At 44.7% G+C, this 26,916-nt stretch overlaps 1 protein-coding gene across 5 annotated transcripts in view; it reads left to right on the top strand.

Annotated features, from left to right (window-relative positions):
* The window catches only part of Boc (BOC cell adhesion associated, oncogene regulated), a 68,050-nt gene that overhangs the window by 21,500 nt on the left and 19,634 nt on the right, over positions 1 to 26,916 (top strand). For all 5 annotated transcript variants that reach the window (XM_013515110.1, XM_005386397.2, XM_013515112.1 and 2 more), the window contains exons 2-3: positions 14,983 to 15,161; positions 15,744 to 16,022. In XM_013515110.1, coding sequence (XP_013370564.1) covers positions 15,065 to 15,161; positions 15,744 to 16,022 — 376 coding nt within the window. In that variant the 5' untranslated portion in view covers positions 14,983 to 15,064. The remainder of the gene's footprint in view (positions 1 to 14,982; positions 15,162 to 15,743; positions 16,023 to 26,916) is intronic.

Below are 26,916 nucleotides of genomic sequence, written 5' to 3' on the forward strand. Positions count from 1 at the left end.
TTGAAACATTATTTTCATGTTGTGACTTGATCTTATTTTTAACAGTTGGATTATAGTTCATCAACTATTACACCTTAGTTTATGTAAAACATTATGGTCCAGTGAAAAGAATCAAGGGTTTTAGAATCAGAGGGAATTTACCTGAGATTTACCTTCTGAGATTTACCCTCCTCGTGGTCCTGGACAAGATCTTTAACCAATCTGAGCTTCAGTTTCCTCATCTATAAAATAGGTTGCTCGTATGACCACTGTGAGAATATCAGGCTAAATGATTTATAATTATGACCTATCGACAGCTCTTGCTCAATGAGGGGCAGTTGCCCACTTATCAACTTTTACTGCTTGGTTGAACTTGACATTCTAGAAAGAAGGCAGATGGCAATGCAGGGACTGATTACATAGGGAAAAGGGAAAGCCAAAGAGCCAGATTGAGGGCTTTGGGTGTGTGCTGTCCAGCACAGTAGCTGTGAGCCCATGTGACCGTCGAGCACCTGAAATGTGGCTAATCTGCGTGGAATTCAACGCAGGAAATATAACATGCACACTAGATTTCAAAGGCGGTATGAAACAAAATGTAACATATGTCGTTGATAAATTATACCCTATTTATTGAAATGATAATACTTTGGATATAATGTATTAAAGGATATTTTAAGACTTATTTTCACCTGTATTTTTATGGTGGCTCACAGAAAAATTTTAAATCACATCTGTAGCCAGAATTATATTTCTATTGGACAACACCGGTCAAACCCGAGTTAGAGTCCAGACAACTCAGAACTAGAGGAAGGCATGACACAAGATGGATCCAGGCTTGGGCAGCGAGTGGGTGGGGAATCTTTTCATGACTTTGAGGAAGTCAGGGAAAGGGAGGTGAGTTTGAGTATCTGTTTGTGTACGCAGTACGTATGGTCCTCTGAACCGTGACATGAAAGGCAAAGCTTTATTCTAGACTAGAGGGCCTGTCCCTGCTTCCCTTATGATTTGGCTTTCACACTGTTGCTATGTCAAGTCCATCCCTTCTTCCTGTAGATTTCTTAGGGACATTGCTGTCCATCCCTTGCATGAGGACCATATCACTTGTTACCAGGCTCAGAACATACTTGCTGGTCAAGATTACTGACCACCATGATCATCACAAGGCTCCAAGCCTGGGTCTACATGGAGCTCCTGCCCACCCCCGACCCCCTGCCTCCTTTGTGGAGCTGTCCTCTGTGGCGCAGGCAGTGTGGTTGGTCAGAGTAACCTGCAGTAGGTCTGCAGAGCAAAAGAAGTTGGGAGGGAAGCTTCACCTATGGGGAGGTAAGTGCTCGCAACCCTGCTGTAAAGCCCTGCTCAGTTGTGTCTTCACCCTCTTTGGCTTCTCTCAGATTTCAGGAGTCTTCAGAGTGAGGAGCAGGGACTTGTTCAGATAAACAAATGCACTTTTAGGTTTTAGAACCTAAATGAATTGAAGTTGCTCGTGGGTCTTGAAATATCCAGTGTACCATTCCCTGCAGAATTGTTGGGATACAGGGACCTCTTGGGTTGTACTACGAAAGCACAGATTTGTGACTGAATGTGGTAGTAGGTAAGAGCAAAGAATATAGAGTACATCAAGTTTGGAAGGCAAAAAAGTAAAAAAAAAAGAAAAAAAAACCATCAACAAGCACAACATCAACAATACTCCGGCTTCAGCAGTTTTGTCTGACTTAGATTACCTGGCTTTATCCCTGGAGGAGGGGAGACATCACGTGGTAGGGATATTGCTGCATCTATAGTAGGAGCATTTTGCTTCTACAAAGCCATATGCAGCCATCCCAACCCTGATTTTGGTTGTCAGGTGGTTTTAAGACTTTTGTCAGCGATAGCAATACTCCAGGAGCCTATGTCAGAAACCACTTATTGAGCTCTTCCTGTGTATCACAATGTATAGAACTAAAGTTTCAACCACTATGTAGGAGAGTATATGAAAGTTTATATAGTTTTTCTGTGCTTCATTTTATGTGTGTCCATAAATTTGTATTTTTTTCAGTCATACAACAAGTAGCTCTATGTTTTACAACTTATGAAACTATTCTTTGAGAAATTCTATCCTATCTTGGTTATGCATTTTATTTTTTTCTCCAAAGTTGGGAGAAATGTGCTGTTCTCTTCCCACGTTCTTTGCCCTTATTTCCCTTTTGGGTTGACCGTAGCTGTCACTTCCTCCTGGGCCAAAGTAGGCAGGCTAGTGGGACTTCTGCCCTGCTGGGGTTCTTCCAGAAGAGCTTTCATCTCATTCCCACACCCATGACTTTTCACCCATCTGCGGAGAGGTCCTACTCCCCAGGGAGAGAGGCGTCATACGCCTTAATGATCTTAAATTGGCTGGGACTGAGATAGGGCTGCGGTGGGGTTGGGGGAGAAAGTGATAGAAATGCCTAGGCACAGGTGGCTGAAAAATAGCAAGGTGTCCACCTTGGTGTTTGTGACAGCCCTGCGGGCTGAGTGCCTGTCTGGAGATCGCAGCACCACGCCCTCCTCTCACACACAGTGCGGACTCCAGCCCGCCTGCGCATGTTTGCACGCACAGCCCCACGCGTTCCCTGGTGCTGTCATTGCCGCCCCCCATCTTCACCTCCTGGAGCTTCTGCTTCTCCCTGCGCCAGCTCCAGCCGCAGCACCCTCACACACCACCGCTGCCTTCCGTACTCCTAACCCTAGCCTCTAGCCTTTGCAGTGGCCCGGGTCTCTCCAGATTACAGCTCTGTGGGCACCAAGCCCTTTTGAAAGGAAGAAAGAAAGAAAGAGGGAGGAAAAACAGAAAGTGGGAAACAGAAGAATGAAACCCCAGCGAAGGGGCAGTGGCGCTTTGAGCTATCTCACTGCATCACAATGAATATGGACTCTATTAAGCTCCGTTCTGCCTGTTAGTGTCTCCCGGGGCAACACAGCCCCCATATGGCAAGCATGCAGCAGATTAGGATAGGCCCCTGGGCCGCATTGAAGGCCAGGGGCTTGACTGGCAGTTGAGCCCCCTCCCCAGCTCCCCCTCTCCTCACACTTGACACTGCCTGTGTTTATCTAAAGCAAGGAGGGGGGGCCATTTGGAAGGTTTTTGTCCCAGTTTGGAGAGAAGGGAGAGGAGGCTGGAGGCGGAGGGGGTGAGGGAGATGGAGGGAGGAGGAGGAGGCCCGAGGTGGTTAGAAAGGGGAAGGGCAGGAGGGAGGCTTCATAAATATTCAGGAGGAGCACTGAATGGAGAGAGAGAAATAAAGCAGATGGAATTCGTGTTAAAGAACAGCACAATCACCCTGTTTTGAGCCCTCCAAAAACAAAACAGAAAGAAAGAAAGAAAGAAAGAAAGAAAGAAAGAAAGAAAGAAAGAAAGAAAGAAAGAAAGAAAGAAAAGGAAGGATGGACGGCCTTCTAGGAATGTAGGAGCTGCGTTTATCCAATTAGCAGGGTTGTCAAATTGAATTTATATGGGGTGGGGGGTTGAGAAAGGAGTCTAAGGGGGGAGAAGGTGCTTTTTACTTTTCTGTCCTTTCCATTTCATCCCCAACCACCCATGGGTCGATATTGTTAAAAATCTCTGTAAAGAAGCAAGACCATTTTCAGGAAGGGGTATGTGTGACAAAGCAAGGAGACTTCCCAGTGACTTCTTCCTCCAGTGCTAGAGGTGGGAGAGGATTCGACACATTTCACCAGAACTTCAGCAGCCAAATCAAGAGACAAGATCTCTTCACTCGGATGGCTGAAGAGGTTCCTCCCCAGAGCCTATCCAGGCTCCTTTCCATTTTGCTTACTTTGATGGTGAGAGTATCCCATCTGCCTGAGTAGAAATAAATTCTGTTTACTAGCAGCTTGTTATAAATTGTGAGTTCAGTGAGAAGAATCCAGGTTTGCTGATCTCCCCATCCCCCTGTTTCACTTTGATTATGTAGTCCCTTGCTCAGAAACCATCCAGAGCTCCACTCTGGCAGTGGTGTTAATTTCAAACTCTTCTTGGTCTCCTCCATGGGTCCCCATCTCAGTGTCTTTCCCTGTCTCCTTGATTCTTCTACAGTAGTCTCCAAAGCTGGGCTCAAGCTGCCAAGGAGGAATATAAGCAATTTCACTGGGCCCCTGGAAGAAAAATTGAGATTCCTTTAATGTTTATTTCTATCTAAAAAATGATTAGGAAGAAAGCCAGCTTTGCGTATTTAATATAGGGATCGACACTGGTACCTTTAGCCTGCGTGCCAGGCTGTCATGTATCACCACAGCATCCAAGGCATCGCTGCTGTGTACAGGCTGGGCGGTGGAGACCTTGCCCGCTCATTCATTCACTCCCCAGTTTTTCTGTTCTCTGTTAAGTGGATTTACAGATTATATAATTTAACTTTAACTAAATTAACTCTCACAAAAGGACAAGTGGCTTAAAGGGCTTGCCACAAAGGAACTGGGTTGAAGAGAATGCTGATAATCCAAGCACATGCAAACAAGAAGAAAACAGCGGAGCTGGCCCTTTTCAGGCCACATGAGGAAGTAACAACTTCGATAATGGAATCAGATCTGCTGAGAAGGCAACAAAATCATTAACATTCAAGCAGACTGTTTGAAAGAGATTACATCTATACCATGAGGAATGATCCTATTTCTAAATATGCATCCTGTCTTAAGGTATTAGCTAGTGATACTATAAAACAAGCATGATGAAAGAGTCATTCAAATATGCTCTCACTTTTGCTTGCTCTTTTTAAAAGTTTTAGTTCTGCAGTACATGCATTTCATTTATAAATAAGTAAATATGTATGTATTTGGGGTGATTGTCCAGAACATTTACTCAAAAGGGAGTAAGATCTGAAATATTTAAATCCATTGTTTCAAATAAAGCTTTCTGCAGCAAACCCATGCTTGCTGCGCCCCCAGCCCCCCGTTGCACCCTCACCCCCTTGCAAGACCTACTTTCCCTCTTGGTCAGTGTTGCCTTCCCGTGGTGCCGCATTCATCTTACATGCATATAGCCTAGAAGGCCCAGCTTCAAACCCTACATCCAGAAAAGCTTTCCTAAAAATGCTGTCATTAGCCACATCCCATTTATAACGGAACTGGTACTCAATCAAGACATAGCGTTAGTAAAGAATGCTAAAGCTGTTCCATGAGCATAATCCCAAAACTTCAGTTGTCTGGGGGGGCAACAAAGATTGGGTCTTTTTCTCATGTCATTCCTTGAGCCGCTTTCTTCCATCTTGTAACTGTGCCTTCTAAAACGTGTGACATGTGGTCGCCAAATTGAAGGAGGGAAAGATGGAAGCAGCTCTCAAGCTCCTAACTACCCTCGGCCGGAAGTGACACACAGAATTCTCACTTAGCTTCCGCTGGCCCACGCTAGTCGTGTGACCCTGTGCTAACTGCAGAAGAGGCTGGGAAGTGAAGCACTTACGTTATTTGCTGGGTACTAGCCAATTTATGGACCAAATCTGGCTTTAAGCTCCTAAAGGCCATTCCATCTTCTGGTGCTCATAGTCCCCTTGTCTGCTGTCTTACATACGATCACTCACGGTAGTATTTTTTTCTTCCCAATACTATTATAATAAAAAACAATCACAATAATATTTTTCTTCCTAATATCAATAATAAAGTCAAAGTACACATAGAATAGAAGATTTATGCACAAAATTTGATTAAGAACTACAGAAGATATGTTTAGAGGCTGGATGCAGCATGGCTCATATTTAAGAATCTGAAACTATCGTCATTGTCCTCTATTTGACATTAGAGTGACCTGCGTAGGTGTTCCAGGTTTTACGTAGAACTCTGCTGCCCAGTGTGAGAACCGCTAACCCCATAAGGTCATTTAAAACTAGTTCCTTAGTTACATTTCAAGTATTTAATAGCCACAAGTGGCTAGTGGCTACGTGGCCTTTGGACAGTGCAGTTACAGAACATTTGCACTACTGCAGAAAATTCTGTTGAAGGGACTTGTGCAATAAACAATAGGAGATTGTTCTAGATTGAGATATAAATAATTAAAGAATGATAGTGATCACATAGAAAGTTACTGTTACAAATAATAGTCTGGATGTTTTTATGCATAATGAAGTAAATTCAGAAACACTGTAAAATTAGTGGTGAAGCCAGTTCCAAGCAATTGGTTAGTGTGGCCCCAGAAACAGTTTGCTGAGGACCGTGCTGGGTTAGTGAAAGAGCACTGTTCTAGGAGTAAGAGGCCTGACTTGTAGCCTGACTTTCCTTCATAATTAGGGGTAGACCTTCTGCCTGGTAGACCTTTCCTTAGCCTGGAAATATGTTAGGTTTTAGAATAAAAGCTATTCTAAGATAGTATTGTATTTTTTTTTTTTGAGGTCCCTCCAGTTTTTAAAATGTCTCCTTTTAGGAGCCAAACACCTTCCCTGGAAGAAAGATAGCCTGTTCAGTAAATGGTGCTGGAGAAACTGGCTTTCCACACGCTGAAGATTAAGTCTAGACCTGTATCTCTCACCATGCACTAAACTAAAATCAAAATGGATCAAAGATCTAAATATTAAAACAGAAACACTAAATTTGCTGGCAGAGAGAATATGTAGAACTCTTGAAGACATTTTATTTTTTTTTGTTTTTTTTTTTGGTTTTTCTCCGGTACCAGGAACCGAACTCACGACCTTGCGCTTGCCAGGCAGGCGCTTTGCCGCTGAGCTAAATCCCCAGCCCTCTTGAAGACATTTTATAGGCAAAGACTTTATCAACAAAACCCAGTTGCACAGGAAATATCATAAAGAATCAATGACTGGGATCTCATCTTACTAACTTGGACATAAGATTAATTTTTCATCAAGGTTCAGAAACATGGGTCTGGGAGACCCATGTTTATTCTTTAGAATATTTCTATTGATAAATTATTACTTTTAATTGTATGAATTTTATTATGTTAAATAATGAGTACCTCACAGGAAAAAAAAATCACAAAAGTAAAGTGTTGAACTTTTAATTGTTATTGAAAAGAATCAAAATTTTCAACGTCACTATTTTTTGGTATACTAAGTCTAAAAAGGTACAACACAAATAAATTCTTATGTGAATTACAATGAAAATGCCAATAACACCTTACAAAAAAAATCTTTACTTCAGTTATCACACCTAAGGCCGTCTGCACACATGACAACAACACATTCCATACACACACATCACTCACACTGACAGCACATGTCTTTTGTTTTCTTGGCGTTTTTGTAGGACACACTTGACATCTCACTGGTCTTACAGTCTTGTCAGGAGGTTCTTACTGTATTATACAGTGTGTAGTTAATAAGAACATAAAATATCAATAAAGTAAAGTGTTAAAGTCTTAATATATATTGTGCATTTAGAATAGACATCAATCTTTTCACATCAGCCATATACTTGCTTACAAAACCTAAAAGATAACATCAGAAATAAAAACCTATGTGAACTACAATATAAACACAAACAAAAGTCTTCCAAAGAAATAAGCTTTGCTTCAACTGTCACACCCAAGGCAGTCTTCACACATGACAACTGCGTGTTCCATGCACACGTCTCGCTTACACTGACAGCAGGTGTGCTTAGCTTTCCTTTCCTATGTGGCAGTCTTGTCACCTCTCTTCCTGTTTTGTCACAAGCTTCCTACTATATTGTACAACATGCACTTAGCAAGGAAATAAGATATCAATACAATATCAAATATGTAAGAAGTGCTTAGACAGCAACATTTTCACATCAGCTGTCTTCTTGCTTACAAAAACCTAACAGATAACATCAACAATAAAAACCTATGTGAATTACAATGTAAACACAAAAGTCTAACACAGAAATAAGCTTTGGTTCAACTGCCACACCCAAGGCAGTCTTCATACATGACAACTGCATGTTCCATGTACAAGTGTCACTTATACTGATATCAGGTATGTTTTATTTTCCTGTACTTTCTTGTAGGGTACAATTGACATCTTTGTTGTTTTTCTTTCTTTTTTTGTTTTTTGGTTTTTGTTTTCTTCCAGTACCAGGAATCGAACTCACGACCTTACGCTTGCCAGGCAGGCACTTTGCCACTGAGCTAAATCCCCAGCCCCCTTTTTGTTTTCTTATTGTCATATAGGTTTTTGTGATGCTGTGCCTACATGTTCACCTGCCAGGTCACAATTTGTTTGTGTAGTTAGTTCCCTGGGCGAAACACTTTGTTTTTCCTCTGCTGTAAATAATCACTTACGAGTTTCAGTCCCAATCCTCTAAGAAAATTTCTCTATGATACTTTGCACTAGTTATATTCTTTGTAAATTATGAAGCTATTTATGCCACACATATTTAGGATTGAGTACAATGATTGACCAATGCTTTGTATTTCAAGTGACATCATAGTTGCTTCATAACTCATCAACAACATCTAGTCCACTTTCGATTTTATTGTAGAAATTTTCCTTCTGTTTTATTGAGGTTTCCCTATCAGTAGTTCTGTAATGGCATCATGGTGAAATAACATCAGCAGTACTGGTTTGTTTTTCTTTGCCATATATAAGGCCAGTTGTATCTTTCTGAAATCCGAAGATTGTGCTATACAGTTCTCTGTTTTGAAATTGCTGCATTTCATTTGGGATTCTGCTTTGTTCCTGCGCACAGTTCCTGCGTCTGGTCAACTTGTGCCCTGTTCGCAAATCTAGCATCCATTCAAAACCTGTAAACCAACTGTTGAATGTCACGTTCCCATTAGTTTGAGAGATGAGAGCAACAAGTCTACTCACAACATCATTCAGTTTATCTTTGTTTTTGAGACAGAGATTTGCTATGCAGTTCAGCTTGGCCTTGAACTCACTTTGTAGCCCAGGCTGGCCTCGAATTCACAGCAATCCTCCTGTCTCAGCCTCCCGAGTGTTGGAATCACAGGTGTGCACCACCACGTCTGCCTTCAGTTCATTACTATATGAATAAGGACCTGATGGCTGAGTTCCAGGATAAATGTCTAAATTGAAAGCATAATAAGTCTTCACATGTACAAGGGCATAAATTTTTATGCTATATTTTGACCTATCACTTTCAGTTAGTCTTTTACATTCCTACACTCATGAGAAATCCCTGCTAAGTAGAGCACACCTGTGAATGCTTTCAGTTCAGCTAAGGAGATATCATAATAAATAAAACTTTCAATATGGCTGTTGGTGCACAGAGAGCGTTTTACCTGCATTTCAGCCTTTGTGTATTTCACAGCGTCTTGTAGAATTTCATCTGTTACCATTTCCAACATTGAACAGCAGTGCTGGTGTTCTGTCCAGTACTTTTTACCCCTGCCAAGACCCTCACTATATTTTGAACCTAGCTCTAACATTGGATGATTCCATTTTGTTGCATGGCCATTTTGCAATATTTCAACAAGTCAAATATGTACTCACATTTCTGTTTTCCTCATCATCTGAATCAAGGAAGTCTTCATTCTCTGGGTCTTTATCAGCTGATTCTTGCTCCATTACACTGTCATAGGAACTTTAGCTTGCATGACCAGTGTCAGCGTTATCATCCCTTCCTCATACATCCACACCACTCCGCTGTTATGAAAGCATGTATTTTACCATAATGGACCATCTTCTTCGTCCATGCATAGTAATCTGATGATTCTCTTTGGACCTCTTCCAAAATTTGCAAGTGTGGTTTTTCTTGTGCCATTGTACTGTATTCAGCTACTTCTACCAGAAAAATTAAAAGAAAACTTCTTTTTTTTTTTTTTTAACAAATCCTGGAGTAGTATGGGTCTATTGGACCCTCTGTGATGCTTGGGTAAACATGCAAAACCAGTTACACGGAACATAAGGTAGAGAAAAATCCCAATTTGCCACTTTTACATATTTGCATACATTTTGCCATTCATCATACCAAGTGAGTAGACACAGAGATTGCTTCCTGTATCCCTCAGGGAAAGGTACTGAGGTGCACAGTCAGCTGCTATTATGCTAAAGTACAAATTTACAGTAGAAAAGTAAGGGATAGATCTGCTGGCTCTAATTTTATGTTCTCAGGGTTGCACAGCAAAAGAAATCATGAAGAGAGTGAAGAGACAATCCACAGTGTGGGAAAAAATTTTGCCAGCTGTTCCTTCGACAAAGGACTAATATCTAGAATATATGAAGAGCTCAAAAAATCAGAGTTCCCCAAATTTAAAGACTCAATCCAAAAACTGGCACCTAAAACAAATAGATGTTTCTCAGATGAGAAGTAGACATGGCGATTGATATACCAAAAAATGTTTGTCCCTGTTCATTTGAGAGATGCAAATTAAAACAATGCTGAAGATCCCATCTCACTCTAGAAAAAATGGCTATTATCAAGAAATCAACCAATAACAAATGCCAGTGGGTCTATAGGGGAAAAGGAACCCTTGTCCACTGTTGATGAGAGTGTAGAATGGTGCAACCACTGTGGAAATCAGTGTGAAGATTCCTCAAAAAATTAGCACTAGAGGTTCCATTTGACCCAGCTATTCCTCTTCTTGGTATCTTCCTGAAAGAATTAAAAGCACCCTACCACGGTGATATATGCACACCCATGTTTACAACAGCGCAGTTTGTAATAGCTAAATCTTGTAAACAGCCCACATGCCCATTAACTGATGAATGGATAAAGAAGATGCATTTTTTATACAATGGAGTACTACCCAGCCGTAAAGAAGGATAAGCTTTTCTAGGTAAACGGATGCACCTGGAGACCATGCTCTTTAAGTGAAATAAATCAGACATACATACTTAAGTAGCGCATTGTTCTTGTGGTGTGAGAAACTGCAAATATTAATAAAGACCAAAATGTATAATAGATAGTGGAAAATGGGAAGAAAATGTTCAAAAGAGAAGGGGAACAAAGGAGAGGGGAGGGAGAAAGGAAGGAAGAGACAAGAAAAAAAGATAGAAAAACAGTGAAAACAAAGCTTTTATAAATTAGGAGGGGAAGACGGGTTGAAGGGAGAAGAGGGGAGTGGTAAAAGCAAGATATATCATGTACAGTTTCCCTGTGATGAATGTGATCATTACATGTATCCAAAAAAAAAAAAAAACTCCCAAACCAGTTTCATTTTAATTAGGTCTGTGGGTAAAGTACAGCTTTTTAAGTAAAAATGAACTTTTTTACTATGTATTTTAAAAGGTGATGATGTTTGGATAACTTTTCTGAAGTCCCTCTCCCACCTCTGTCTAAACTCACACATGCAGTCATCTGAGCATTAAATTCACTTTTTTCTCCAAGGTCTCTCTTCTGCTCTTCTGTGCATAAATTCTACCCTTTTTCTTGAGAGTGGGCGCTGCCTACCCTTCCACCCTACCAGCTGGCATCTTCTCTGAGAACCAAAGCTTTGCTCCGCCTCAGACCTTTGGGAAAGGGAGATCTTAGTCCACAAAATTGGAAACATAAAAAATAATGTACCTTGCAGCAGAAACATTTGCTTTTTCTTTAATCAGATCTCATTCTTACCATTCAAAAATGTTTTTAAGAAAGTCTTATGCTGTCTGCTAGGTCATACTCTCCCCTCAGCTCCTTTTGTTACTGGTCTCAAGACACTGATGGTTTAGATTCAACTTTCTGAGGCAGCTGCAGTGGCCCTGGTGAGACGGTGGCCTTGTGTGGAGCTGTCTCACTTTTGGTCCATGTAGTCAGCCAGCCCTCTGGGGAGAAGAAGAAGCTGGCCTCCTTCTGATGATCGGCTTTCAGTTGTTTGTAATTTTCTCAAAAAATAAAAATAAATATTCCAAGGCTACAATTTTTCATGCTTGGTCTCAACCTCAGAAGTGTGTTTTGTTGTTGTTGTTTTTGGAAGGTTCCAGAAACGTCTGTTTGGAGGCGATTATTTCAGTGGGGACTCTGTATGTCAACAGGGAAACTTCACGGATATATTTTCTTTTCTTTTTTGTGTCCAAAGTATCCTTAAAAATGGCAAAGACCTAGATGTCAGTGAAGAATTCGTGGCAAAGATTCATTTTCCTTTCTCTTCGCTTTTGATTTTTTTCTTGATTTCTCATTTTTCTGAGAAAATCCATAAAAAAATAAGGTCAGGATCCAGACATACTTCACCTCGCCAAGAAAAATAACAGGCCTTACTGTTGCCTTTATTGAACTTTGAAATTGTGCCTTGCTTATCTTACAAGGAGACAATGTTACACTGCAATTAGATTCTCCAACTTGAGCCTTTCTTTAAAAAAAAAAAAAGTTAAAATTTTCATGTACCGAAATTTTTAGAACTGTCATCTTTGCAGACTAAACTCACTAGGTAATCTCATCCAGGAAATAACTCAGTTTCCGTAGCTGATAAGTAAGATATATTGTACCTTTCGTGACCCCACACAACCCTCATTTATTTTTCGGTTCTGTTTTTACATGAGTGAGACCCAGGGTCCTGCTTTGGAGTCATTAAAATGGGACCTGCGTGCGGTGCTGCTGTGGGGATGAATGAGTTCTTTCTCTTCCTTTGGCTACCTGCTTCTTCTCACTCCCCTATTCCTGCACATTCTTTTCTCCCTGTTGCTTTTAAAAGTAGGATGGTGGCTGGCAGCTGAGTGGGGTCTGTTTCCATTTTGAACCTTATAAATTACCAAGGGTGTAGAAGTAACAGGAATTGTTTGGCTTGTCCTCATTAAGCAGGACGGGGTCTGGGCTGAATTTCCTCAGTAAAACCTTTGTTGGTTTTACAACCCCAACACCTCTGTAGCCAGCCTGTGCTCACTTAAGAAATGGCCCTCTGTACCTCTTTGCTTGTTCCTTTCTTGCTTTTTGTCCCTTCTTATTCATTTTCTGTCTGTCTGTCTGTCTGCCTGTCTCCCTCTCTCTTCCTCTATTCCCTCCTTCCTTGTGCCCTTCCCTTCCTCGGTGCAGGGAGGAAACAGTTGATAGCAGTTTCCTTACGGAGCTGGGGAAACCAGGGTTTGTCACGAGCAATTTAGTTTCTTAAAACCCCATAACTGGGAGCTCACGCGTTAACATTATCTCATTGGGGAAAAATAGAGAATTAAAACAAGGATCTAGAAAAATGAGAGGACACCCAAAGTTTGCTTTTTGGTATGAACTTTGCCTAGAAACCACTATCCTACCTTCCCCTCATTCCAATTCTGTTAAACACCTACTGTGTGTAGAGCCCCAATATTTAAAATGAGACATGTCTGCTCGGTGGCTGAAAGCGCAGAGCGTTGGAAGCAGCCTAACCTGGCATTCCATCTAGGCTGAGAGTTAAGTGGCCCTGGGTAAGTTACTTAAGGTCGGGAACTCAGTTTCTTCACATGAAAATGGGAGTAGTGGTCAGCATGGTGCAGAACTGGTGGGAAGATGAGTGGCGGCACCTGGTGTGGAGAGCTGAGCGGGTCCCTGGAGCAGCAGCAGGCACTACCAGCTCTCCTGCTGCCACTGCCCCTCCCAGCCAGACTCATGTTCTTTGCAGCTTTTGTGAGCTTCACTTTGCTAGTAACTAGGAAAGTGGCCCCTTCATTTACTGGGGTGTCTGAAAAAGAGCAATCAGTCTCTTGAGAATGTTTGCTGGGCAGAGCATATGTGGCCCCTTACTCCCTCAGCAGCCAGGCGAAAGCCCGAAGGCCTTGGAAAAGTGAACAGTCCAGGAAAACCCCAAGTGCAGCCAATCGCAGAGCAAAGCTGCGAGCCCATCCTTGTCCCCTGTGTCAGCAGAATCTGACATTGAAAGACTCGGGACCCTCACAACGCTGCAGGCAGCTGGAGCTCCTTGGGCTGGCCAGCTTAGTCGAAAGCTTAACTACTTCTCTGTTTTTCAGTGGTGACTGTAAATCTTCAAAAGAATCTGTGCTTAGGTAAATTGGTCTTAAAGAATTAACATTTTGAATGTATGTCACCTTCTTAGAAATACACTATTAATATGGCCACTGCATGTATTCCATCATTGGAATGTTGCTTTCAATGTTATCAGAATTCATTCAGATGCCTTCTGTCTCATAAGGAAGGGTCCACTTTCCTGACTGACCGATGTTCTGTAAGTAGATCAGTAAAAAGCACAGAAGCAAGAGCCTGGGTTTGGGCTGTGGCAGCAGAGTGTGTGTGTTAGGATGTATGCTGGCCTATGTAATCTGACGAATTTTTCAGGAACCGCCCCTTACGGTGGGAGGCATAAAGGAGTAATACCACGGCAGGGGAGATCCGAGTGTTCTAAGCAGGCAGCAGACAGCTGAGATGTATCATCAAGCAACTGCAGGTACCGCGTAGTTTGATCCCCAAGAGAACATTGTTCTGAACAGAGATGCAACCTAGGCACTCGGCAAGAGCACAGGTTTTGTAGAAACTCCAGAATTCCCGCACCAGGGATAGAGAGAAGGGGAACCCATAAAGTTAGACTGAAATAAGCCTCTGTACCCCGAGAAGGTGAGGAGCATGGGATGAGATGCGTGACTCCTGTCTGCGTTTGTGCTTGGGGCCGTACAGGTTACAGGTAAGCTGCAGAGCCAAGGAGGGCAGGCAGGCTGATTCCAGGAATAGAAAAGAATTTGCAGGATTAGAGGAGTCGAACCGAGGTAAGGAAGATCAAAGCAGATCTTCCGTGGGGCATGAAGACTTTATGACTCATTACTGAGGAATCTCTTCATAAGGTGGGATTTAATATACATGCATGACCGCAAGCGAGACCACTTGCCACACAGTGGCTGTGGATATCAGGCATCTGGCACAGCAGCTGGAAGAATAATTTTGTCTGTTCCAGCATCTGCGCTAGGTACTCACTGCCTGTGCTCTGTACATGGCTAAGCCCCTCTCCATCTCCATATCCTGGGCAACCCCACCCACCGTCCTTGTCGCTATTGGTCCCCTCGGCAGGGCTGTAGCATCCTTATCATAACACAATCACCTTCTTGCTCCGGAGGCACCTGATGGAGAACTTCTAGCTGAGAAATGGCATGAAGGTGTCCTTTGGTCCTCCAGTGTCCGGGTCTCCACTCCTACTGCTGCCGGCAGCTGGGGCAAGGGATGAAGCCAGGGCCTTTGGCTGCTGCGGGGCATCCGGGCATCCTCACCATGGCTGTCCTGTTTTTTCTTTCACAGCAGTGTTGCAGGAGACTGTGGTATCTTTGTGAGTGACCCCGGCGGCTTATGGCAGTGGGCTTAGGACCGTCTGCGACACACCATGCTTCGTGGGACGATGAGAATGCCGCAAGCAAAGAGGCCTGAAATCGCAATCCCTTGGCTCCTCTTGGTCGCAGCAGGCTGCCTCGCTGACTTGAGTGAGTGCTCCCTCTTTCCTCGGTGGCCTCACTCAGAAGACCTCTGCCCTCACATCAGGTGGAAGCAAGAAGCAGCTTGGGATAAACTCTTTAGAAAGAGCACATCGCTGCACCAGCCTCAGGGGCATGGGAAGAATACAGGGAAAGTGCTAGCGGCAAGACTATGTTGGTTATATTTTAGTATTTTGTTTCAAAGATGTGCCAGAGGAGGAGGGGGAGGAATCATATAACTGCCTTTTACTGTGTATTTATCAGATGAGATCACGGCACTTACATACTTTGTACACCTCATGCTTACAAAGCACCATTAGTCACATTTTACAGCCAAGAAGCAGGCTCAAAAAGGCTAGAGTCAAACGACTCAGGGGTCACTTTGGGATCCAGTCCCAAGCCTATCCAGATCCAGCGCCTGAGATCTACGCTCGTTAGGGCATGGGCAAGGGCAGTCAGGCTGCTCAGAGAGAGATCGCATCCTCTGGGTTCTCGATCCTGCCTGGGTGCTGTGCTTCTAAAAAGGGATGCTGTTGGTTTGCGGGAGGGAGGGGGCATCAACTCATTGCGGGGCTCGTGCTCTTTCCGCAGATGAGGTCCCTCAGGTCACCGTGCAGCCTGCATCCACAGTCCAGAAGCTGGGAGGAACCGTGATCCTGGGCTGCGTGGTGGAACCTCCGTGGGTGAACATCACCTGGCGCCTGAACGGGAAGGAGCTGAACGGCTCAGATGATGCTCTGGGCGTCCTCCTCACGCGGGGGACCCTCGTCATCACTGCCCTCAACAACCACACCGTGGGGCGGTACCAGTGTGTGGCCCGGATGCCTGCGGGGGCTGTGGCCAGCGTGCCGGCCACAGTGACACTAGCCAGTGAGTTTCCACTCTGCTTGGTGTGGTCCCGCCTCCTCTCACCCACTCTCTTTCCACCCCCTGCCATTATTGTACCGTAAAAGCTGCCTTGATGGTTGCAATTTCAATTCAGAGGACAGTAGCTGCCCAGTAATCCCAGATGGTGGGGCACCATCCCGTCCTTGGGAAGCGTCACTCTGAGCAGGGGTGATGTCTAGAGTGAGCCTCTGCGGAGGGCAAACTGTCCTGGGGGCCCCAGAGCTGGGCCGCATCTCCCTCCTCACTGTGTCACCCTGTGTTTGGGGTGGAGTGTACCAGCTGTGCTCCCACCCCCTCCCGTGTCCCTCACCCATTCCCAGAGGTCACAGTCACGGTATTCGCCAGGGCCCGGTAACCACGTCTGCCCGCTCCTGACTTGGATCCTGGCTCTCTGTGAGGGACAAGCATTTTCCAATGCCTGGAATATAAATCAGAGAACATAATGGAAAGGAAACTGGGTGACAGAGGGACAAAGACAAGAGAAACAAGGAAGAGATTAAGTGACAGTTTGATACAAGACTTCACACCTTTTTTTTGAGTTTTACTTTAATTGTTATACTCAGTACGTGGTAGTTTGTTTTTTTTTTAATTGCTTATAGACTTCTTGTGCTATAAGAGCAGTGTCATGTTTGATCTCTATTTTTCCTGATCCTTTCCTTATAAAGGTAAGGTTCTTACCTTATAAAGGACATAGATCCTCAGGCTTATGTATGGAGACCAAGGGCCAAATGACTTCAAAGATCCCTCTTGACCAGCTCATTCTGGCTGGTTCCGTTTCCCCGCACTTCCTTCTAGGTTGTCCTCATGACTGCTCTTACTTCATTTATGCTTATGAAAGTGAGATATAGTTTTCACTTAAGTACGTATGAGGACCCAACGGAGTAAATCAGGGATCAAGTGACTCGACATAGTCTCAGTTTCAAGGAGCCTTACCCAGGACAGGTATTCTAGCTGCCATACTGTCCCGCTGGGCCCCTTCTGTGAAGCCTGGGAAAGTGGGCAGTCTGACATGCTGCCTTCATATGCAACTGCCACTTGTATGTACGATGTCCCAGGAGCAGGACATTGCATTATTTGACTTTCTTCCTATTATGCACAGAAAGACATGAGACTTAAAGGGTCAGTGGTGCTGAAGGCTGCAGAGTAGTCCTGATATTCATATAAGGGGTGCCTAGAGCCAGAATACACAAAGAATTGCCTCCGTTTGCCCCTTTTCTGGAGCCTGAAGAATAGGAAATAGGGAAACTCATTGAAATTTTAATGGAATTTAGATTTAAACTTTGGGAAGATTTCTCGGGCTTGTTCTTTCCTGACTTAGCAGTTTCCCTGTGTCGCTGTTCTGTGTCACCATCCCCATGGCCCTGGTGGAGCACATGCTTCTAGGAAGTTGGTTGTCCTGCGCCATCCCGTGTTATGGGTCCTATCTCAGGGAACAAACTTCTGAAAGGCACCTGAGGACAGTGGGGTGTGGTTCTGGGAGGAAAATAGTGAAGGATGGGGAAATACAAAAGCTAGGGAGTTCTCCTTGCCCTCTTGCGCTCTGGTCCCCAGAACCTTGAAGGGACTTCACTTGCTGGGAGAGTGGCGCAGACACTTCAAGGTGTACTCCTGTTCTCAGAGGAAATGGGCAGCCTGCCCTTTCCTAAGGGAGGGAGGGAGGCCGGCTGACCCTAAGCTGCATCTGGGAGTCCCCCGCAAAGTGGAGGCCACTTTACTTTTTGATAGAGGAGCACAGTTGAGTCTGAATGTAGGGTCTCTGGGCAGCAGACTGAGTGCTGTGGGCAGCGTGAGGGTCCCAGGCAGCCAGCTGGACCTTGCGCTCCATCTGGGTTGATGTGCATTTGTTTCGAGGGGACAGAGGCTGAGGTGGAGGTAGAAAAGAGGGTCATCTTGTCACATGCGAGGAAGGTCTGAGGTCAGAGGTACACTTCCTGTTGTCATGTACTTCCTACCTCTGCTTTTATATTTTTACATTATAAGTGCATCATAGACATTTTAGAACATATTTTAAAACGTCTCCCTTGAGCCTGCGGTCTTCACACAGCCAGCATTATTGTGGTGCACACCCTTCTGATCTTTATCCATACCCTCGTTTTTGCACTGTTGTAATGGTGCTACTGTACATACTTTCTATTCTTATTTTTCCCCATTGACATTGTATGATAAGTATTTGCCTTTTAATAATTTATTCCTCTTTAAATTAGTAGAAAATGAAGTCAGTAAAGTATACGAAGTGTATAATCCTAAGTGAAGAAACCAACACATTTCATGTGTACTCCATAGGCACATACATCGTGCCTCCTCCAAGGTAACCTGTGCTCCCACCCTCCGCAGAACATGATCATAATTACTAATGGCCCTAGCGCATCCCTCGCGTGGCTCTCCTATACTGTGCGGAAGTCATTTCCTACTGCTGAGCAATTCGTTCACTTCCGGTAGTATATTATGACAAATAAGATGTGCCTGGTGGCAACACTTTTGCCTTTAAAGGGTATTTAGGAGGGAGATTGCATCTGCAAATGGTCAGCACATGTCTGTGGAAGCTCAAAAATTCTATAGCCATTCATTTGACCTACTTAGGGGCCAGGCTGAACCCTTTATTGTTTGAGGAGAGCAGAGTTGGAGAGGGAAAGATTGGTTTCGGAGCTCTCCTTTTGCTTCAAGGTATACCTGTGTGAGGAAAGACAATTTATAGCCTTTATTTACAAAAAAAATTCCTGGCAACTGCCTTCTCTGGTGCTTGCAGGGATGTGTGGTTGGCAGAGGACAAAGGGAAGGGTTTGGTTGCAGCTTGGGAAGGCACAGAGAGAAGAGGCATGTGCAACAGTGGAGCTCATCTTGTGTGAAAGCCGAGAACTATTGGCTTGTCGTTTCCACGTGAAGCAGAAGCGAAGCGTTTGGGTCTGACCAGAAGGAAGGCGAAGTTCTGGAAAGGGCATGAACAGCCTGGTCAGGGGCTGTATTACACGGAGAGGGAGCTGGTGGAGTGGAACTGCAGCTGGAGGAGGCAGCGGCAGGGTGGTGGGAAGGCAGGTGGGGACAGCGAAAGCGGTGCTGTCTTTGGGTTAATGCCGCCAGGGTATTTGGCCTGGACTCAGCAATTAGATTAAGTTTCTAAAAGCACATTCCTGAGCAGAATAGAGGCTGTGTTTTGCTGGTTGGCTGGGGTACAGCAGGCTGCTCAGTAGATGGGATTAGGAAGGCGTGATGTACCTTTGGAGGAAAGGCTGGGCAGAGGCGTGCTGGTACGCAGACATACTCACCCACACTCAGCATTTAGGGCCTCTTCTTCCTCTGGCCTCTTCTGCGTGCCTTCAGGTGTTCTTCCCCGCACAAAGCAGTCGGTCTTTGGCCTGCTTGGCAATGTGCCGCTGCCTGGCCTACCTCCTAGAGACCACTCTCAACTTTAGGCAGTGGGGCCAAGGACCTGGCTTGGTTTCAGGGATAGGGGAAATTTCCAGAGATTTTTCCTAGCCCAGGCCTCTGTTACTCCAACGTTGGTAGCTGAAGATCCACTTAGATGTCACCCTGTCCTGGTGATACCAGCTTCTGGTTTTTGGTAAAATGGAGCCAGGAAGGAGAGCTACTTGGGTCTCACCTATGCAACTTCTCCCCTCTAGTATGGCGGTGTGCACCTTCACTCTGTGTGGGTGTCCCCATGTTGCTCTCCTCTGGAGAATTTTTTCTTCCTCTTAACATAAACTTTATTTTTGGTAATTTTTTCTTGCTCCTAAGGCCTCATTTCAGATCACCTTGAGTAATTCTTGCTTTTTGAAATCCTTATTATGACTTTGATCTCTTTCCTGCCACTTGGTTTTCTTTCTTTTCACAAGCTTTGCACTAGGCAGCCGCCTCCTCCATGTGGCTCTAATATTTCCATGGTGCTCCTGAACCAACAGCAGACACTAGCAGGGGCACCCCAATTCTGCCTTCGAGATTCTTCGAGATTCTTCAAGCACAACAAGTCCTCAGCAGGGCTCATCAGAGCTGGCATACAATATCAAAGCTGCTCTCTCCCCACCTCTAATACCCACCGTTTAAATAACCTCCACTGTAATCCTTACTTTTACCTTTTTCTAGCTTTTTACTAGTTCTCTCATTCTTCCCTCATCCATGGGCCCAGTTATGCTTGGAAATAAAATAATTGCTGAGTAGTTGCTTACTCATAATTCCAAACCTGGGAATTTTAACCTTCAGGCTGATGTGAAGGCTTACGTCGATGCTGATGTGAAGGCTTACGTCGATGCTGATGTAACAGCGACAAGATCTGTACTCCTCCATAAGGGTTAGGAGCGTGAAGACCAGGCATGTGCAACCCCAGTTACTCTTTGTTTGGCTTCAAAGATCAACAGGCAGAGGTTGACAGAAAAGAAAGGACTCCCCCTAGGGCGATATCTCCCTGACTCTGTGACCTTGAGAGAAGGTCAGAAGGGGACAAGGAACCTTTTGCTACCATAACTTAATTTAATCAAAGAGCCAAGTGGATATAATGGAAAAACAAGAAACTAAAATTTCATATCCTGGATTCAAGTCCTTGTTTTGCCATTTATGAGTTGCATGACTCTGGGGAAGTCACTTAATCTCTCAGATTACCACAGTATGAAATGAGTGCCATAGCCTACATCACTAGGCTCCTTAGGAAGAAGTGAGAGAACATACGACAGTAGTGTTCTAAAGCATGTTAAAAATTCCAGGGTTTATTTCTTGGCTCATTTGCTCAGAGAATTTGAGGAGCACTTCTCTGCAGAAGGCCCTGGGGGCTGTGTCTAGCCCGGTGCTGCCATCTCCATTCTGCGATGAGCTGCTAGGCAGCTATGAGTCGAGTGTGGCAGTGCTTCTTCTGCTCGTTACCAGAGCCGAGAAGGACTGGCTTGGCAGAAAAAGACAGCTAACCCACTTCCTGTGAACCTTCTGGTTCCTTGTACACATGGGTCTTTCCAACTCAAATTCCCACTTCCAGCTGCCTGAAGAGCAGCGACCTTGTCACTGTACCTTGTTGGTGTAGCCCAAGAGCTGCTCATGTATGCTCTCATGGTTTGAACTGACAGACTAGGGGGACCCTACCCTGTAGGGTGGGGAATTCTACAGTTAAGCTATGTCCTTTCCTCAGCTCCCTTCATCCGATTCCCATCTGATATTTCATTAACATCATCTAGGTTCTGATCCTCAACTAGAATAGGCCACCAAGTATCATTTTAAACATTTAATTCTTAAAATAGCCAAATATATATGGCTATTTTATACTCATAAAATAATGCATACTCAATATATGTGTAATTATACAGTATGTAGAGAGGGGATTTATTTTATTTTATTTTTTTATTATTATTTTTTTTTTTTTGGTTTTTCTCTGGTACCGGGAACCGAACTCACGACCTTGCGCTTGCCAGGCAGGCACTTTTTGCCGCTGAGCTAAATCCCCAGCCCCAAGAGAGGGGATTTATTTTAAAGAACTGACTCATGCAAGCTGGAGATTCAAGTAGAAATTGATATTGCAGTCCTGGGTCTAGAGGTGGGAAACTCTGTCTTGATTTTAAAAACCTTCAGCTGACTAGATGAGGCACACTCCCATTATGGAGAGCAAACTGTTTCACTCAGAGTTCACTGATCCTAAATGTTAAGCTCATCTAAAAAAATAGCTTGATATCTACATCCATCCATACTTTGTTTTTGAACAAACAGCTGGCCACCACTGTAAGCAAAGTTGACACTTAAAATTAACCGTCCCAGTTCCCCGCTATCCACCTCAAGCACACCATCTACCTGTGAGAGTGCAGGAACATGTCTCTTTGGAAGTAACGTGAAGAAATTAGATTCCTCTTCAGCCCAGCTCCCAGAATCATTAATCACCCCTTTAGACCAAGGTGTTTCTACTCTGCCAGTGTGATGCCTACGAAGTGTGATGATCCACTCAGCTGCCTGAGTGTTTTAGATTTCAGCCTTGGATAGAGCTGCACCCTTGGAAGATACAGACGGTGACACTATTAGCCAACTTCAAATCCTTTGTGAATAAAAAGCTGGAAAGGATGAGAGAAGAAATAAAGAACCCCAAAGAAAATCAGTCAATCTAAAAATTTGTCTTTTGTTTCCAGCAATCACTGTAGTGCTTTTCCCAGAATATATTTTCTTACGTAATTCATAATCCAGCCTCTTCAGCTTCTTCCTTAGTAACTTACCGGACACAGTGTGTTCTGTCCTTAAAGATTTCTATTAAATAAGACAAAGGCAAAGTTCACTGAGTCCCACTTGAAAAATTACACACTATCCCTTCCCTAGTGCTGACATCTCCATCTGAGTATTTTGGAAGCTAAAGTCCTAAGAAGTGGGAAGTATTTTGAGGTTCCATTACAGCACAGTGAGACTTGGTCCTGGCCACCGGGGACCTCTCAGACTAATGGCGAAGGTGGACTTCAGTAAATCAGCCCTGTGAGTTTCCTGACTGTAATTCGATCAGCTCTAGTGGAAGCTAAGAGGCTGACAATGACTCATTTCAGTTTGGCGGGATTGAGGAAGCCTCAGGAGTAGTCTTGAGGAATGTGTCTGCTACCTTTATCTTTAATTCCTTGACTCCTCACATGCCTTGCTCAGACCTCTGGCAACTAAATTCAGATCTCTGTGCTGTACACTCAGATCCGGACCCAGCAGAGTTTCTGGGATGGCACAGATACTGGCATAGTGAGTTCCGTTTCCATGGTGAGATATTTCCGTGGTGATCGCCAAAATACTTAGTCCAGTTACCAGGTAATTCCCTCTTGCTGCTCTCCATCTCATTCTCCACTTTCCCTCTTTGTTGCTGTCTCTCATCTATTTTCCCTTTGGGAATGGACATGTTCCGATCAAGAGCATTTTCTCCAGCACCCCTCTCTCCCTCCTCAGTGAACCAGGGGCTCTTCAACAAAAAGGAGCCATTTTCTCCAAATTGGGAAAACATTCATGTGTTGGCTTTGGTGTTCCAGGGAATCCCATGCAGGCCCTTTGCTTTGGGATCAAGGGTGACAGTGGGAAGGAGGGTTGGGGGAGGGAGGAAAACACAGGTGGCTTCCTGAGTTCCCCCAGGAGTCTGTAGCTGAAAGCTGGGGCGACTGTGAGTCTACCTTTGCTGGGAGGGTCAGAGACAGCTCCACGCAAGAGTGGAGAGGTAGGAAAGAAGAACTTCCTGGGCTTGAAATTTATCTGTTTTTAAGTTGTGTGCATTTTACTTGGCCAGTTGGCCAAGAAAATTAGTGAAAGACAACTCAGGTCCTAAAGATGCTAAGCAACTTGAATATCTTAATAGGAAACAAATAAGGAATACCTTAGCGCTTGAGGTCAAAGTCATAGTACCATTTTCTGCTTTCTCCTGGATAAACTCATATCTCACAAGCATTCTCCTAACATTCCAATGAAAGCTTCAAATGATAACAGCAACACTAATTCTGCCAGGCCAGACAAACCCGTGGTATATGCTTTGTTCAGGGCATTTTAGCCGCAGATGTCAGCTCTACACAGCCAGAGGTCTAATTCTATATTTAGCCGTGGTCACTGTTTACCAAACTGACCTCAAGCCTGTGACGTATCCTGTACTGAGGATGCCCTTAAAGATGCTTAATTCACAAGCGCCCCATCCGTGTTGTGCATCATAGTCATGTGCTTAAATAAAACCCCCGGTCTGTTTCCTAAGCTGAGAGAGTAAGGAAAGGCTGCAGAGTGTGTTACTTGATGTGGCAGAGCAGACTGAGGAGCCTCAAAGGGAAGAACTGGCTTTTTGGCTTGAAGTCACTGATCCCCTTTATGGAACATGATGTGACGTGGTTCCTTTAAAATGAAAAGAGAAGTCTAAGAGAGTCGATTAGTCCCTTGGCTCCCCCTTGTTTTGTATGTGTGGATGTGTAGCGATTTCTACTTTGATCTTGTTTTTACAATTTCAAAAAATACTGAAATCTGGTAATATTCCTGCGAACTATACAACAGCATCTGTTTTGCCAGTTGACAAAGTTTGTATCTAAATTAGTGGAGCTGTTATCATTCAAATCTCTGTTCCGAGGGCTTTACAGGGCCTGGAATACCACAGGTCTTCAGCGAATGTCTGGAAAGAGAAAGGCTTTCAGATAAAATATGCTTGCTATCTAGAAGACCAAGAAGGCATGAGATGTTGAACAAAGATTCCACGATTTCTTCACCAAACCCTTATCTATTTAAAAATTCTGAGGAAGTAAATAAGAAAAGACAGTGGGACAGTATCAGAGATCATGGAAGGACAGGATCAGTAGTCACTGCTGCTGCTGAGAACTCACAGGTCCCAAGTGTGTGGGGAAAACTGGGAACCGCGTAGGCCTGCAGGGGAGTGGCGCTGCCTCTCCCACCGGGGAATCCTTTCGTAAGGGCCACGTTGCAGGTCTGCATCCCCCTCTGAGCTGCTTGGCCTTCATTTTCTGCCTGCGCTCTCTCCTCCTGTGCAGGCCGCCAGCCCTGCCGAAGACTGTGCCAGGATCCAGCTTCAGCTCTGAGGAGTCAGGACCACCACGATTCACATTAATTTTCCCATTGCTAAGTTTATAGTTTATATTTGGATGATCAGAGAAATATGTGTGATGTGGGCTGCTGGCAAGTAAATTTTCCTTCTCCCTCTCTTCAGTGTATTTTTTTTCAAACCATTTTATTCCTTCATCTTGTCCAAAAGAAACTCCACTCTGCAAACCAGCCCTGCCTCTTAGCAGCATTGAAGTCAGATAAATACGATGGTCTCACAGACATCGCTGTTCATCTGGTTGCCAGACTCGATGCAGACATGGCTCCCGTCTTTGACTTGTCTTTGAGGACTAATCACATTTCCCATCCTCTGTGTCTTTTTAAAAATATTTTTAATTGGCTCAAGCCAAGAAATTCCTGAAGCCTTAGGCCAATTCATTGCAAATCATTTAATGACATTGCAAAAGAGGTTTAAAAACTCTCCTTCCTGTCACGCCCCTCCCTTTACGCCCTCTCGCCTTTCCTACCCACCCCAACTTCTCTCCCTCCTACCTGTGCTTCGACTTTCTGCCCTCAGCACCTCCTCCCTCCCGTCTCTTTTATGGTCTCCATCTTCTGCTTGCGTCTACTCTTCACATCTGGGTGCATGCCCCACCCCAAGGAAGAGAAAAAGACAAGATTTGAGAACTAATTTGGCATGTACATAGATTTTTATTTTCTTCCCCATGGAAACTGTTTTTACTTAAATAAAAGAAAGCATTCCTCGCTTTCATCAGAAAGTGTGTTTGAGGAATTTCATGTCATGTTTCCATGGTTGTCAGAAGAGGGCTTTGTTTGGAGCCAAAATTATTTGTGCAGTTGGGCTGGTAGAAAAAAGAATCCCAAAGAGAGCAAATATATTTATCCACCGTACCAGGCCGCAAAATAAGGAGCAGGACTCGTCCTGCCAGCCCCCTCCTAAGTTCATCCCAGTGGCCTGGCGTAGGTCCGAAGGGCTGCCCAAGGAGGCAAGGGCCGTGTTGGAAGACACTGCTCCTGTGAGTGCTGGTAACCTGCAGTGCATTGTCCTCACCTGCCTTGAGTTAGACAAAGAGCTCCCTGTAGTTGGGAGCTTTTTCTCCTGTGTATTTTCTGCAGTGCCTGGTGCCACACACAATTCTGAACACCTGGCTGAAGGAAGGCATCCATGATGCCCGAAGGGATGGCACTGCTCTGAAAGCAAAACACACTGTGAAAGCTATAGTTGGGTTTGCTTTAATGGCCTGTGTGCCTTTTTACTCACAGGTGAAAAGGTCTAGTCACTTCTCCAAATGCATGGCTTCTGAGAAGTATCCCCTGGCCATGGTAACCCCAGGCTCTCTTACCTCACGAGCTGGGTCAGCTCCATCTCCACTTTGCCTCTCCACCCTTGCCTCCCATCCGCAGCAGATGACTTCTGTGGGTTTCCACTTCTAGAGCACTTTGTTGCAAGGACCAGCTGTGGGGTCCTGCCAAGCTGTGGCTCTAGATGACTTGAGGTTGAAAGTAGTGTGTGAGTCTTTGCCCGGCAGTGAAGCAGCTCAGGGGTTAGGAGAGCTGCCACAGTGCTGGACCTCCGTCTTCTCATGCTCCACACTCAAGTCCATCTGCAGAGCCATGCGCTGAGGACTCACCCGAGAAAACTCTCAGCAGCTTTATCTCCCTACCCCTGGGCCATCTCTCTGAAAGAGACCGTGGAGCATGGAAGGACCATAGGCCAGCTGCCCCAGAGTAGAGCTTCACGAGGGCAGAATCTTCCTGAGCTTTGTAACATCAGCCATAGGGGCAAGTTGAGACTTGGAGGGCACGAAAGGCAGGGAACAGAATTATTATCCAGGCCAGAAACTTGCTGATGGGCCTGAGGCTGCTGAGCCATCCGGAAAGCTCTGCCAAATGAGCTCCATGTGGTGCCCACAATCTGGTGGATTCCGTCCAAACCTCAGCAGAGGAGTGCAGGCTTGCCCTGCGATACCCGAGAACACAGAAGGCCGGCCAGGCAGGACTACATGTGAGAAATACCTTCGTGGCCAAAACACCAACGTTCTCCTAAGCATTCAGCCCAGCGCGGGGAGGTGGAATGCGGATGCCTGCCACAGCATCCAGCCGGAGGTGCCATCCTCCGCGACCTCTCACCTCAACAGAATAGAGCTTCGATTTATGGCTGACAGGGGGACTCTGGGAGAAGACTGAGAAAAGCCCTTGAAAGTGATTGTTAGATGGACGGATTGCACTGGGGGCATTGAGCAGAGACCCTTACATCTTGGACGTGGAAGGTCCCTAAAAAACGAAAAATAAGCCTACAGTTAAGATTTGGCAGTTCGTTTTTTTTTTTTTTTTTTGGTTTTTCTCCGGTACCAGGAACCGAACTCACGACCTTGCGCTTGCCAGGCAGGCGCTTTTGCCGCTGAGC

This window comes from Chinchilla lanigera, unplaced genomic scaffold (assembly GCF_000276665.1).
Source record: "Chinchilla lanigera isolate Chin_1 unplaced genomic scaffold, ChiLan1.0 scaffold00026, whole genome shotgun sequence".
Taxonomy (NCBI): domain Eukaryota; kingdom Metazoa; phylum Chordata; class Mammalia; order Rodentia; family Chinchillidae; genus Chinchilla; species Chinchilla lanigera.